This window comes from Kogia breviceps, chromosome 2 (genome assembly GCF_026419965.1).
Source record: "Kogia breviceps isolate mKogBre1 chromosome 2, mKogBre1 haplotype 1, whole genome shotgun sequence".
Lineage (NCBI taxonomy): Eukaryota > Metazoa > Chordata > Mammalia > Artiodactyla > Physeteridae > Kogia > Kogia breviceps.
This window is the reverse complement of record NC_081311.1, coordinates 84,735,919-84,749,574: the sequence shown is the minus strand read 5'-3', so window position 1 is coordinate 84,749,574 and position 13,656 is coordinate 84,735,919. Positions and strand designations below refer to the sequence as shown.

Below are 13,656 nucleotides of genomic sequence, written 5' to 3'. Positions count from 1 at the left end.
TTGTACATTTTTAGTTATGCATATTTCTAAATTGTTCTTAATATTTTTTAGGTGTTCATACAGTGGTATTTGGGACACAATTGTTGGAGCTTGAAGAAGTTGTTTGTTTGTTTGTTTGTTTTTTTTAACCACCATCTTTTTCTACTTTAAATGGAAGTAGATCCTTGTGCAAAAAAAATAATTTGGGTTGTTATGCAAGCTAGTAGATGTGGCACAGCAAACGTATAATAAATCCAATTCAGTGGACAAGACCATTAAATGTACACATGTATGTAAAAATGTTCTGTTCCGTATTCGCCCTTTCACCCTGGTTTGAACCCTGGCTGTGTACTGTATATATGCTAGTCCAGTACGTCTCTGCAGCATGGTATCTGATGTATGGTATGACTGATAGAGCATTGCACTAAATGCAGTCTAACACTTTATCTTTTTTTAATCGTCTGAACTAAAATCTGTTCATTGTGAGGTGTGCTTTGATCCTTGTGTTGGTTATATTGCACAGTTGGTTATGTTTATGACCTGATATTCAGAGACTCTCGCATTGATCGCCAACGCAGTGCTTCGTTCACTCCATTTACCACAGTCCACAAGGTGTTATGTGAGCCACACTCGAAATACTAGATCAGTAGTTACTCACATACCAAAATAAAATGAAAAATGGAGGTTTTCCATGAACTTGACTGTCCAGCACCCTGTTGATTTTAATTTTTTTTTTTTTTTTTTTTTGCGGCACGCGGGCCTCTCACTGTCACGGCCTCTCCCGTTGCGGAGCGCAGGCTCCGGACGCGCAGGCTCAGCAGCCGTGGCTCACGGGCCCAGCCGCTCCGCGGCACGTGGGATCTTCCCGGACCGCGGCACGAACCTGCGTCCCCTGCATCGGCAGGCGGACTCTCAACCACTGCGCCACCAGGGAAGCCCCACCCTGTTGATTTTAAGGCATCTTCATCAGATCAGCTCAGGAAGTAGAGCTGAGCACCTGCTCTGTCTCGGGCACTGTAATCAGTACTAACGACGCTGGTACCTTTAACCAGACTCCAAGGCAACCGGTCTACTCTCAGCATCTGGTCAGTGCACTCGATGAACCACATACCAGGAGCTGCTCACCTGGTCCCAGTTCGCTGAACCACCTGGTCTCCCTGTTAGAAAACACATCGTTTGCTACTGTGCTTTTTCCGGGATTCAGTATTAGAGCCTCGCTGCCTCTTTTTAGTCTTTTATTGTTTTGTGTTCATTTTAAGGCAACCCACTAAATCAAGTTAATTTTAAAGGGACACCACTAAGAAGTTTCTGTACAGCTTTTGCCTTATGACAGTTAATCAAGTTAACGTTTTTAATTCACATGAGTTATATTGAAGTCTAATATATATTGTATTACAAAGACCTGTTCTAATATTTTAAATGTTTATGCAAAAAATATATAGTAGAACTTTTCTTTAAAGTTAAAATACAGTACTACTTAAAGCTGAAAGGTTTTAAAGCATTCTTCACCTTATATACGTGTTCTTCCCCTGTGACTTTTAGCTGCAAACTGGTAAATTTCATTACCTTTAAGTTGGAAGCTGCCTGCTGCTTTTGTTGTTTTGTTTTAACCAACAGCACAGCAGCACTACAAACTCTGGGAAGTGACTCGGATAAAAATATCAGGATATAGCTGTTTGAGGTACTTTAATTTTGCTTCTTTTATGTCTTGAATATTTGATTTTGAAAAGTCAGAATATGAAGCGAATTCTCAGACTGAACTGCTTCTTGAACCTCGCTAGAAGAATGTTTCATTCAGTATCTCATTTACAGTGGGTTTGCAAGCTGCTCGTTTTTGAACAGCTTTTTGCATGGGGTAGGAGCATGTCTGTTTGACCACATCAGTTTATTCAAATGCAGAAATTTTTTTAATAAGATAAATGTTAAGTTGACTTATAAGTGAGCCTGTTAATTAAACCGCAGGTACTGCATATAATTCCACATCCCTTGGCCAATAAAAGTTGCTGGAGAACCAAACCATGGTGGTTCTTAATAAGGGCCTTTAGGCAAAATGAAGAGGGGAGAAAATGTGGTATTTGGTCCATGGAGTGTTTCCCAACACCACCAACCAATCCTCTGATTCTTCACACACCAGATGGGTTCTGTTCTGACCCTGTCTCCCCGGAGATGGCATCAGATCCCAGAGTTGTTAAGGGCTGAGTCAGCATCACCACCACTACCTCCACCCGCCCCCAGACACACACTGCAGAGGCCAGTCACAGGTCCAGGTTGTTACCTGTGCTTCTGACCTACCAGCACAGGTTCAGTGCTGAGGTTACGCCAGCACGAAGTCTGAGGTTCCCACGACCCCCTGCTTGCGTTTGATTAACTTCTAGAGCAGCTCACAGGACTGAAAGAGTTTCCTTAACGAGATTACTGGTTTATTGCAAAGGATATTAAAGGATACAAATGAACAGCAGACGAGCAGATACACAGGGCCAGGTCTGGAAGGGCATCGAGCACAGGAGCTTCTGTCCCCGTGGAGTTTGGGGTGCACCACCCTCGCGGCACATGGATGTCTTCCCGTTCACCAACCCGGAAGCTCAGAAGCTCCTCGCATCTTGCTGTTGAAGAATTTTTCTAGAGCTTAATCTCCAGCATCCCCCTTCCCTGAGGCCAGTGGGTGGAGCTAAAAGTTCCTTCGATCTTTCTGGTGACCAGCCCCACACTGAGGCTCTCTAGGGGACACCCCTGAAGTCAATTCATTACCATAAACTCTGCTCACAAGGGACCCCTAAAACTCAGGAAATTCTAAGGGTTTTAGGAGCTTTGTGTCGGGAACCAGAGATAAAGACCAAATATATCTAGTAACAAATGTTATGTATGTATTTCCCACAACTTACTAAGTTTTCAGGATGCTCTTAATTTACGTATCTAGAAAAGCATTTTCTCAGTCTTCCTAGAAAAAGATTATACACTCCATCTAGACTTGAGATTATATTCTTTCACAGTCCAGCATTTAAGTGAAAATGAAAACATCACAATTTGGGATACTGTGACGGTTTTTTGAAAACATGTTACTTGTGACTTATGTAAGAGTTTTTGAAATCTTTAAGAACATTGATTCCTAGCAGATCAGTATCATTCATAGTGAAGAAAATGCTAAAATTAGTCATTTAAATGATTTGTAATTCATACCATGACACAGTAGATGGTTCTTTATTTTCTGTCAAATTTGTCCTTTTTTTTTTTTTTTTTTTTTTTGGAGGGGAAAATTAGAGGGCCTTTAAAACACCTGTAAAGTTTAAAATAATTTTTTGTGCTAGTTATAAAGTGATTTCTCTTTACTAATCAGTCTACCTATGCACCTACAAACAATCTGAGTTTATCCCAGTTGTTGCTTGGTTGCCTCCTGACTGTATTTTCTTCTTTAAGGAGTTGCTTTTAGAATTGTAGAGGGATTTATCTGAGAACGCTCGACTTGCCAGCTTCAGGAAGAGGAGTCATTTGTTGGCCATCAGGTTTTGAACATACACAAGTATGGAGAAAATAGCACATAGAACCACTATATCAGCTAGCTTCCACCATGGTCCACATTATGCTAATCTTGTTTATCTACTGTACCTTTGCCCCACTTTTTTTATGCTATAATATTTGGAAACACCCAAAACATCTGTCATTTCACCCAAAAATAATTCAGTATGCATCTCTGACAATATATTTTTTTAATTTTATATAATCAACATACCATTGGGAACTTCATAAAAGATACTGTTACAAGCCAAGAATGGCTATGGTTTTTTTCTTGCAATTATATACAGTTGTCTTTCTGGCATGTATTGAAGAAGCAAGATGCACATCTTTAATCCAGTATTACAGGAGGTCACTTCCCAACATGTGGCTAATTGTACTGGAAGTTCTGTCCCTGAGCCCAGGGGACAGTTGTACCTTCAGCAGGGACACGGGGCAGCCAGCCTGCCACCCACAGCCAGCGCAGCTTCAGAGTGGTGGGACCCCTCGCCGAACTGGTCGTTAGACCTTCTCAGTATCCCACTTGCCACTGTAGTGATGTGAGGCACACGTAATATAATCATCTCAGCATGTCGACATGAAGGATGTATTGAACTTGACCCACGCATCTCCAGAAGTTACCCTAACCAAGTATGAAGTGGGTCAAGCTTGCAATAATGTCAGTGTGCTCTTTCATCCTAGAGGACGTTGTCCTTCACCTATACTGTGGGAACTGGATGAAAAATAGATAAGCCTGTGCTCTGACAGCTCCTTTCCCTAACTTCTTGATGTCATGTGTAAATTTCATTTTAAAGAAAAACTAGCATCTTGAGAAAAACACTAAATTGCTGAGTATGTCACGTTCCAAAATGCCATAGAAAAAATTATGTTCGCTAAATATTTAAGGGCCAACTAACTCTGTATGAGAGTAAAGTGCTAAGTTCTGTATGCTGGGTGGGGAGCCGTCAAATCATTTTACATTGACTAGGAAAATTTGTGATGTGATTAATTTGGTGTAAGTCCACCACACCATTCTCCTTTCCAGAAAAGTCACCATGTTGGTTTCTGTGGCCATAAACATCTGTCACGTGCCCTCATGCTACGCCTATTTCCTGGGGAAAATGGTGCTTTTATAGGACACTCTTGTGTTTCTCTGAATGCCCCTTGCTTTCTTAGCACCTCTCTGCCTTTGCATGGACTGTGTTCCGTTGCCCTCACCTGTAATGCACCCTGCAGGCGGTCCAGGCCTGTCAGGCTGCAGCCCTTTGTCCTGACGGGTGCAGCTGGGAGCCCCCAGTAACCCTCTCCCACTCCTGACACGTGCAGACACGCTGCTCCAGTCCTGCGCTGTCCTGACCTTGCTTTTGGTATTGGTCACGTTGATCTGTAGACTGTCTTTGTCTTCTCTACCTGGGCTGAGCCTTCCCTAGGAAAGGGCTGCCTTCTGTGTGCCTAGGGCCTGGCAGATAGAAGGGACTCCAGTGCTTGTGGAAAGGACAAATGATCAGAGTCAGTTGTGTCCCCAAGTCCTTCTAAAGTACCTGGATATCAAGCCTATCCACCGCAAGATGCCTGTTTTGCAAAATCTCCCAAAAGGTGGTTATATGATCCTGCCCAGTCCCTTCCTTTCTGGGAGGGAGTTTTCATAACTCCTAGAGCTCACTTTCAAATGATATCACCAAGATGGTGAAGTCGGAAGACCCCGGCCTCCATCCCCCCACCGACTCCCAACAAAGGTCAACAATTAGCTATCCACAGAGAAAAACAGCTCTAGGAGAACCCGGGAGTCCACTTAAGAAACTTCAGCTGCTCAGTGGAACAAAAACCTGAAGATAATCACACAGAAAGGGAAGGAAGAACAGCTTCATTTTGTCTCTATCATCCCATCCCCCAGGCCAGCACTGCTCAGCACCAAGAGGGAACTCCCCAGCTAGAAAGAGTTCTCCTCCCCAGGAAAGGGGTGGTGGTGGTGTGAGCGACTAGCTTCCCCAGCCTTTTGGGGCACCACACAAAGGACCTGTTCAGTTTCACCCCACCTAGAGACCAGCAAAGCTGAGACATAGAGCAAAGTGTCAGCCATGCAGCTGGAACAACCATGGTTCCTAGTTCCCTGCTCCACAGAGGAGCCTGCCAGCTTTCAGCAGGTATCACCCCAGGGGTACTCCCGTTCCTGGGCACCTGCTGCCTGAGTCCCTCCCCATCCTCCCCGGCTCCACCAGAGCCCAGGATCTGCACGGGCAGCCTGCCCAGGCCTCTGCAGCTGCATAGGTGCGAGATGCCCACCTAGGCCCCTGCGGCTGACCCCCGCGGCCGGGTGTGCAGCGTGGCCATCCCCTCCCAGCTGTGCACCTGCACACCCCCAGGCTGATCCCCGTCACCAACCTCCGCTGTTGTGTACACACCTGTGGGGACATTCTGCAGCTCTAGGAAAGTACACCACCTGCCAGGGCCCCTGCAGCTGCCGTGGGCCCACGCTTGGCCCAAGCCCTTGTGACTGGCCCTGTTCCCCACCACTATGTGTGAGTCTGCAACCAGCCCCTGCCACTACACAGGCACCTGCAGCTGGTCTCCACAGCCAGGTGTGTGCACACCTCCAACTCTAGCCGTCACTGCTTCCTGCCCTGTGCCCGAGCAGCTGAACCTGGAGGTGCCACTGAGGAACCCACTGACCCTTGCAGCCACTGCAGAGCCCGCACAGTGCTTGCCAGGAACCGCACAGTTGATGCTGTGACCCTCAGTGGCCTGTGGCACAGTATCCCTCCCACCCAGACTACCCCCTGACCCTGCACTTGGAATACTGCACCACTAGGCCTGGGATCACAGCACACGCCAGCATGCCCCCTCCTGCAGGTGAAGGTCTTTCCCTAGACCAAAGTCAGCCCATAAAGTCTGGAAGAGATGGCTGCTTCTTCAAGTGCACAGATACCTATTCATAGCAAGACTTCAGGGCTCACAAAGAATCAGGGAATCCTGAGACCACCAAAGGAACATGGCCAACTTCCAGTAACTCTCCCCAAAGAAATGGGGACACGTGAGTTGGCCAACAAAAATTCAAAATAATGGTTCCAAACATGCTCAGAGAGCTGCAAGAGAACCCAGATAAAACCACTTAACAGAGTCAGGAAAACAATACAAGAGCAAAATGCTCAGAGAGCTACAAGAGAACCCAGATAAAACCACTTAACAGAGTCAGGAAAACAATACAAGAGCAAAATGCTCAGAGAGCTACAAGAGAACCCAGATAAAACCACTTAACAAAGTCAGGAAAATAATACAAGAGCGAAATGCTCAGAGAGCTACTCTCAGAGAACTGGATAAAACCACTTAACAAAGTCAGGAAAACAATACAGGAGCAAAATGCTCAGAGAGCTACAAGAGAACCCAGATAAAACCACTTAACAGAGTCAGGAAAACAATATAAGAACAAAATGAGAAGTTCAACAGAGATAGAAAACATAAACAAGAACCAAACATTTTGGAGCTGAAGAATACAACGACAATGGAAGAATTTAATACAGAGCTTCAACAGCAACAGAAGAAAGAAACAGTGAGCTTGAAGATATGTCATTTGAAATTATTCAAAGAGAGAAGCAAAGGGCGGGGGGGGGGGGTTGATGAAAAGCCTCCAGGACTTACAGGACACCCTTAAGAGACAGTCTACACATGACTGGAGCCCTGGGAGGAGAAGAGAGGGAGGGAGGGAAGCTAGTTTAAAGAAATGATGGCTGAGAACTTCCCAAACCTTGGGAGGCATTTGGAGTCCCAAGTTTCAGTCCACAACTCTCTTTCCAAGACACATGGTAGTGAAACTGTCTAAAATCGTAACTCTCAGAGCAGCCTCTTCCTTTGCGACTGTTGACTTCAGTGCCTAGTTACCCAGTTGTCTTGTTTTACATTCTAGGGTTAAGAGCTTTGCTGTTTAGGCTGCAGGTTTTGTTGTTTGGATCAGTATCTCTTGGGAGCGCTGTCTGTGCACTCTTAGTTGGCCTCTTGGTACCTGACGGTACAGCCTGTGGGCAAAGCAGGCGTCCAGACTGCTGTGCTGTCCGTGTGCACTGACCAGTCACTTGAGGCTGTGAGAAGCAATGGAACAGACGATTTGTCGATAAACGTCTGCTTTCAGGCCTAGGCCTGCTCAGCTGTCCAAGACTTGTAGGATGGGCCATAAATGCTTGCGGTGAAATGTGTTGAATCTCTCAATTCTGTTCATTACACACACTCTGTTACAGTTGACAGGTCCTCACATTGAAGCAGAAGCCAGAGCTATAAAAACTCAGTAACTGCCACCTTTTCAAAGCAGTAGGAGAGGAATGGCAAATAATAGTTTTTCCTACGCTAATTTTAAGATGAAATGATTTCACCTGAAGCTTTTAAATTCGGTTTTCTATTTAGGTTGTTTATACATGTTTTTACCTGATTCTTCAAACTTTAGCCCTATCTGAGCCGTGAGAAATACACTTCTGCACTTGGAGAAATCCAGTACCCAAGTGCTGCATTGGTTGTTCAGTGTGTCTCCGATCAAAGCATAGGATTTCATGCCCACTTTTCTTTTCTTCTTTTACAGAAAGACATAGTTTATTGAGGAATTACTGGAGAATTTGTTTAACAGATTCCTCATTTTTACTACTGTCATTTGAAATGTCTATCGTAAAGCCTCGAAGGGGCATAGCACTTTTTTACAACTTAAAGGTGTTCTCACATTTGACATCTGATTTAACCTTCAAAACAGCCCTTTGCAGTGTGGCTCAGAGTACAGGGGCCCGAGATGCAGAAGCCAGGGCTGCCACTCCCAGGAAGTGGACAGCAGGCCCCGGGGGACAGCCCTGTCTGTGTTCTCCACAGCAAGGCACAGTAGGACAAGGCACCGGGATTTCTGTTGACTGGCACCTTTTTTTTCTTCAAAATTCATGGAAACTTCGAACACACGTGTTTACTGGAATTTCAAGGACTATAAAGCATTCTTATTTTAACTGGTAAGAGTATTTTCCATGTTTAACATAGCTTTAGTGCCAAGTTGTTGGAGGTGGGAAATAAGTTGATTTCATCACTGTGAAACCATGCTTTGATTTAAAAAGAAAAGAAAGAGAAACCTGCAAGCTTGATAACTTGCCTTTCTGTCCCTGCCTTCAGTACACTGAAAATATTATCAATTAAAAATGCATGACTGCAAATGCATGCCAACTGGTTTTCGAATGCTTGTCAGTCATTTTGTATTTGGTGGCCGAAGCTGTACCGAAGTCGCCTGTGAGTCGGATGTTTCTCCGTGAAGGTGAGGCAGTGCCTGGGGGCCTGTGCCCTGGCTGTCACCCTTCGCCCGCAGGAGCATCTAATGTCTGCAGTTACCGTGGCAACACTCCTGTGCTGTCTGCCAATAAACTGACCCGGCTGGCCCTCGCCTGTGCTGATTCTCTTCTCTGTTTATCTGACTGAGTCCTTGAGCAAGCATAGAAGAAAAATGTCCTTAGGTACTCGGATTTTTTTTTTTTTTTCGGTACGCGGGCCTCTCACTGTTGTGGCCTCTCCCGTTGCGGAGCACAGGCTCTGGACGCACAGGCTCAGCGGCCATGGCTCACGGGCCCAGCCGCTCCGCGGCATGTGGGATCTTCCCGGACCGGGGCACGAACCCGCGTCCTCTGCATCGGCAGGCGGATTCTCAACCACGGCGCCACCAGGGAAGCCCTCGGTTTTTTTTTACTTGATCTGTAACTATCTGATTACTGTGCTCTGGCCTTCCCGTCTTCCTCTTTTTGTTTCCAGGAGTAATGTTGGCTTTAAGCACTCGCCCGTGACTTCAGGCTTTTACCCAATGTAGTTACGTTTGGGGATCCATGTAGCGGCCTCGGCTTTAGGCCGGGTCAGGTGTTTGTCCGCGGGGACGTCGCGGTGAGATGGCGTCTCAGCCGTTGTCACAGCCGTTCTCACAGGGTGACGTCACACAGCAGAGCACTCGGCCGGGAGGTGTCGGGCTCCATCCATGAGGGAGGGGGGTGTGGCGCCAGGCCGGAGCGGGGAGCTCTTCAGGAAGCAGGCATTTGGTCCTGAGCCCCAGGATTCCTCTCAAGCAGCAGAAGGCAGCGCAGAGACAGAAGAACCTCAAGTTCCCTTGAAATCCTCGAGTGCGACAGGCTGGCTGTCTCGGGCCCTAGTCAACACCTAGGTCATGAAACCAATAAAAGATTGGATTAAGGGCAATGTTCGCTGTCACAAGCGGTCACTCTTAACTGGTTCAGACTCCCGGTCACAGCCAACACGGCCAGTGTCTGGGGTTTAAGTTGAAGCCACACTCACAGCAAGATCCCAGGCAGCAGGCGCAGTGTCCCCTGCCCATGGGCCGCCAGCCTTCCTGAACCCGTGCACACGTGAGCAGAGAGCGTCGGCTGGGCTTCCAGATGCTCAGGGCTGCCCGCACTTCCCTATCCTCATTCCCCGCCGCCGTAGGAGCTCCAATGGGGGCAGCTTGCGGATGTGCCCCGTCGGCCTGGGATGCTGCGCTGTGGTCCCCTGCCTGGGCCCATGTGGGCAAACGCTTAGGAGCAGAATTGCCAAGTCAAAGATGTGCTCCTTTTTAAGAGCCATAAAGCCAAACTGCCCTCCAGAGAACTTGTGCCAAGTTACCCTCCCACTAATAGTGCAGGAGGTCCAAACTTAAATCCATGCTGTATGTAAGAAAAAGCCATTTTTTAAAAAAATTAAGGTTCATATTTTATATTATTACATTTTAACCTTTGCCATACATACCGTGGCAGTCACGAAGAAGGTGTCCTTTAATCTATAAACAGCAGTCACAGGCAACAGGAGGACTGTTGTTATGAAGGGCATACCGCGGGCATCCCTGGGAAATCAGTCCTGCTGTGGAGGAAAGTGGAACAGAGTCTGTGTGTCCCAGTCAGCACACATGGAAAAGCCAGCAGCCTGGCCCACCTAAGCAAGCCCTGGTCCTTCTGAAAAACTCGATAAGCTTCTATTGTTGGTGTAATCAAGTTCAAATTTTATTCCTAGGAAAGGTTAGTTTTTTTGGTGGAAATACAGGATTTACACCTCACTATCCAAAAATCTACGTGTTTTGAATATGGTAAGGTTCAAAGTACCCTTCCAGCCAGGTTCAGGCCCAAGAGGAGGGGGCTGCAATTGCTGGCCCTACAGGCCCCTAGCTGGCTCTGCCGTCAGCCTAGCTTAACCACACACAGCTTGGAGTTTTCAGGGGGAGACATACCTTCAAAGAGTGGGTATTCAGTTTTGGGGGTTTTTTTTTTCCTGTTTTCTCTAGGATTTTAAAAAATAGCTAATACATTCTTACATGTGAAAGATAAAAGCAGTATGGACGATCACCCTGAGGCCTCCTTGCCTCTCCCTCACCCCCTCCTCCCCCCACACCTACAGTAACCACTGGCTAGTGTGTGTATCCTTCCAGAGTTCCTTGATGTGGATAAAGGTATTATTCCTCCTCCCTTCCTCAGACAAAAGGCAACGTGTTACACAGTCTTTTTCCATCTATGCTGCATCTTGGAGCTCTTGGCACGTCTGGGTACATTGAGAGCTTTCTCCTTCTTATCGAAGGCTGAATAATGTTCCATTGTGTGAATATGCCATGTTTTCTTTAGCCACTTCCTTGCTGATAAACAATTGAGTCATTTCCAATTCCCTGGTTCTTTTGAAGTAATTCCAAAATACATGATTAATGACAGCATCGTCAACTTGCATCTTCACCCACATTTCTGTCTCCTTCCTTCACTCATTAGAAAAGGTAACAGCATTCCTCCCAGTTCAACCCCTTTCCTATGTAGAGGCAAGAAGCATTTACAAAATTTGATGGAAGGGGGAAAAAAATCCAGCAAGAAATGTGAAAGACCTTTTTGATGAAAACTTTATTGAAATAAATATAAGAAGACCAACTTAAATGGAGACATACTCTATTTGGGGATAGAAAGAGTCAATATTATAAAGATGTCAGTCCTCCAAAATTAGTAAATTCAATGCAGTTTAATAAAATTCCCAAATGGAATGTTAAAATAGAAATCGACAAGCTCATTCTAAAGTTCATATAAAAAAGAAAATTGCCAAGGAAAGCAAAGAACAAGGGGGGGGTGGGTAGGGAGACTTGCCATACCAAATACTAAAATGCACTGCAAATTAAGTTAAAACAATGCTATGAGCTCAGGTGTAGACCAGTTGATCACAGAAGAGCAGCGTCTAGAAACTTACCCTTGTATCTGTGGCAATTTATGAAAAAGTATGATGTGACATTTTACATCAGTAAGAGCTCTTCACTGGATGGTGTTAGGGCCTTTTTCTTCCCATTTAATTGAATTTTTTTTAAAAAAGGTTGGATCCCTAATTCATATTCACCAAAAAAGTTAATTCCAGTTGGATTAAAGATCTAAAAGCAAAAGGTAAGATTTTTTTTAAAGGCATTGGAAGAACATAAGAATTTTTTTATGGCCAAAGGGTGTATCTTTCTGTAGGTGATTCAAAATACCCCATAAAGAAAGGGCTTGAGGTTTGACTCTGCAAATTAGTACTTTCTATACAAAAGAAAGCATACAGTCAGCAACGGGCTATGACAAAGCATTTGTAACACGCTTGACACAAGATTCGGGTCAGATAGATAATACAGAGATCCTAGCTAGTTAAACAGACATACCAACTGGGGGGGCAGGGGGAGGCAGTGTGCTTTTCTAGTTTTCCCAAAATAATTTTAAGCTTGGCAAAGCACATAAATAAGCCATTCATCAAAGAAATAGATGACTGATCATGAAAAAGAAGGTAACCTCACTAATAGTAAGTGAAATGCAAATTCAGATAATCAGGTTTTATTCCTGATATTGCTAACATATGGCTTGTTCTTTTTTTGTCAAGCTTGCTAGAGGCTTATCAATTTTACTAATCTCTTCAAAGAACCAGCTTTTGGCTTCATTTGGTTTTGTTATCAATTTTATTGATTTCTGCTCTTTTTCCTTCATTCTGGAAGATGTGGGCTTACTTTTGTCTCTTAAGATGGAAGCTTAGATTATTGATCTGAGGCCTGCTTTCCTAATATGCTTTCAATGCTATAAATTCCTTCTAAGTACTACTTTCTTTAACTGTGCCCACGAATTTTAATATATTGTAATTTCATTTTTCTTCCATTTAAAATATCTTCTAATTCCTCTTGAGACCATCTTTTTGGTGGATTATTTATGAGCAGGTTGCTTAATTTCCGACTGATTTGAGATTTTCCTGTCTTTACTGATTTCTAGTTTAATTCCATTATAGTCAGAAACATACTTTGTATGATTTTAAATTTTAGGTTATTTTAACCACCAGGATCTGAACTGTCTTGATGAATGTTCCATGTGAACATGAAAATTTTGTGTTCTGCTTTTGCTGGGTAGAGTGTTCTAGAAATGTCAGTGATTTGGTTAATGGTGTTGTTTAGCTCTTCTGTGTCTTCACCAATCTTTTGTCTACTAGTTCTGTTACCGATAGGCATGTTGATGCCTCTAACTATAATTGTAAATTTGTCTGGTTCTCCTTTCGGGGGTCAGATGTTCCTTCATATATTGTATTTTGCCTCAGGACAGTCTTCTTTGTAGTTTTAGCCTTTTTCCCAGAAGATCAGCTTAATCTGCCCTTTGTAGCCACTCTGTTTACTTTTGTAGTGCGGCTTTCCCCGTGCATGCAGAGAACCCTTGTTGGAATTGCATTCTGTCATTTTGTAGGGATGATGTCTGCCGTGCTTCCCACAGGAGCCTGCCAGGTTTTAGGAACGTTCACGTGCTCACACTCATTCACTCTGGGCTCGGATGCTTGTGTGTTTGGAAGCTCTTGTTAGGTTCTCAGGAAAAATCCACTGCTATGTCTCCTCCATGTGTCTCCTCCACTCTTCCACCTCTGACCCCAGGTGAGTGGGAGCTTCCCACACATCAAGCAATCCTTTGACAGCAGCTGGGTGTCCTACAATTCAGCTCAGTGCTGACACTGTCTACCTGGAGACAGTGGCAGGTCCCAAGGGTTAAGGGCTCAGCCCCACAAGACTGCCCCCCACCCCAACTTCAGACGCCAGTCACAGGTCCAGGTTGTTACCTGTGCTTCTGACCAACCAGCTGTAAATTGGAAGGTCCCAGGACCCCCTCCCTTGGGTTCAATTAATTTGCTAGAGCAGCTCACAGAAATCAGGAAAACAGTTTACTTACTGGATTACTGCTTTAT

The 13,656-nt window shown here is 45.0% G+C and overlaps 1 protein-coding gene across 2 annotated transcripts in view; it reads left to right on the top strand.

The window, feature by feature from the left end:
• The window catches only part of RAB4A (RAB4A, member RAS oncogene family), a 49,214-nt gene extending 48,791 nt beyond the window's left edge, over positions 1-423 (top strand). For both annotated transcript variants that reach the window (XM_059053906.2, XM_059053910.2), the window contains one exon: positions 52-423. Coding sequence is in view for 1 of the 2 variants with exons in the window: in XM_059053910.2 (XP_058909893.1) it covers positions 52-128 (77 nt within the window). In the remaining variant the exon portion in view is untranslated. The remainder of the gene's footprint in view (positions 1-51) is intronic.
• The last annotated feature ends 13,233 nt before the right edge of the window (positions 424-13,656 follow it).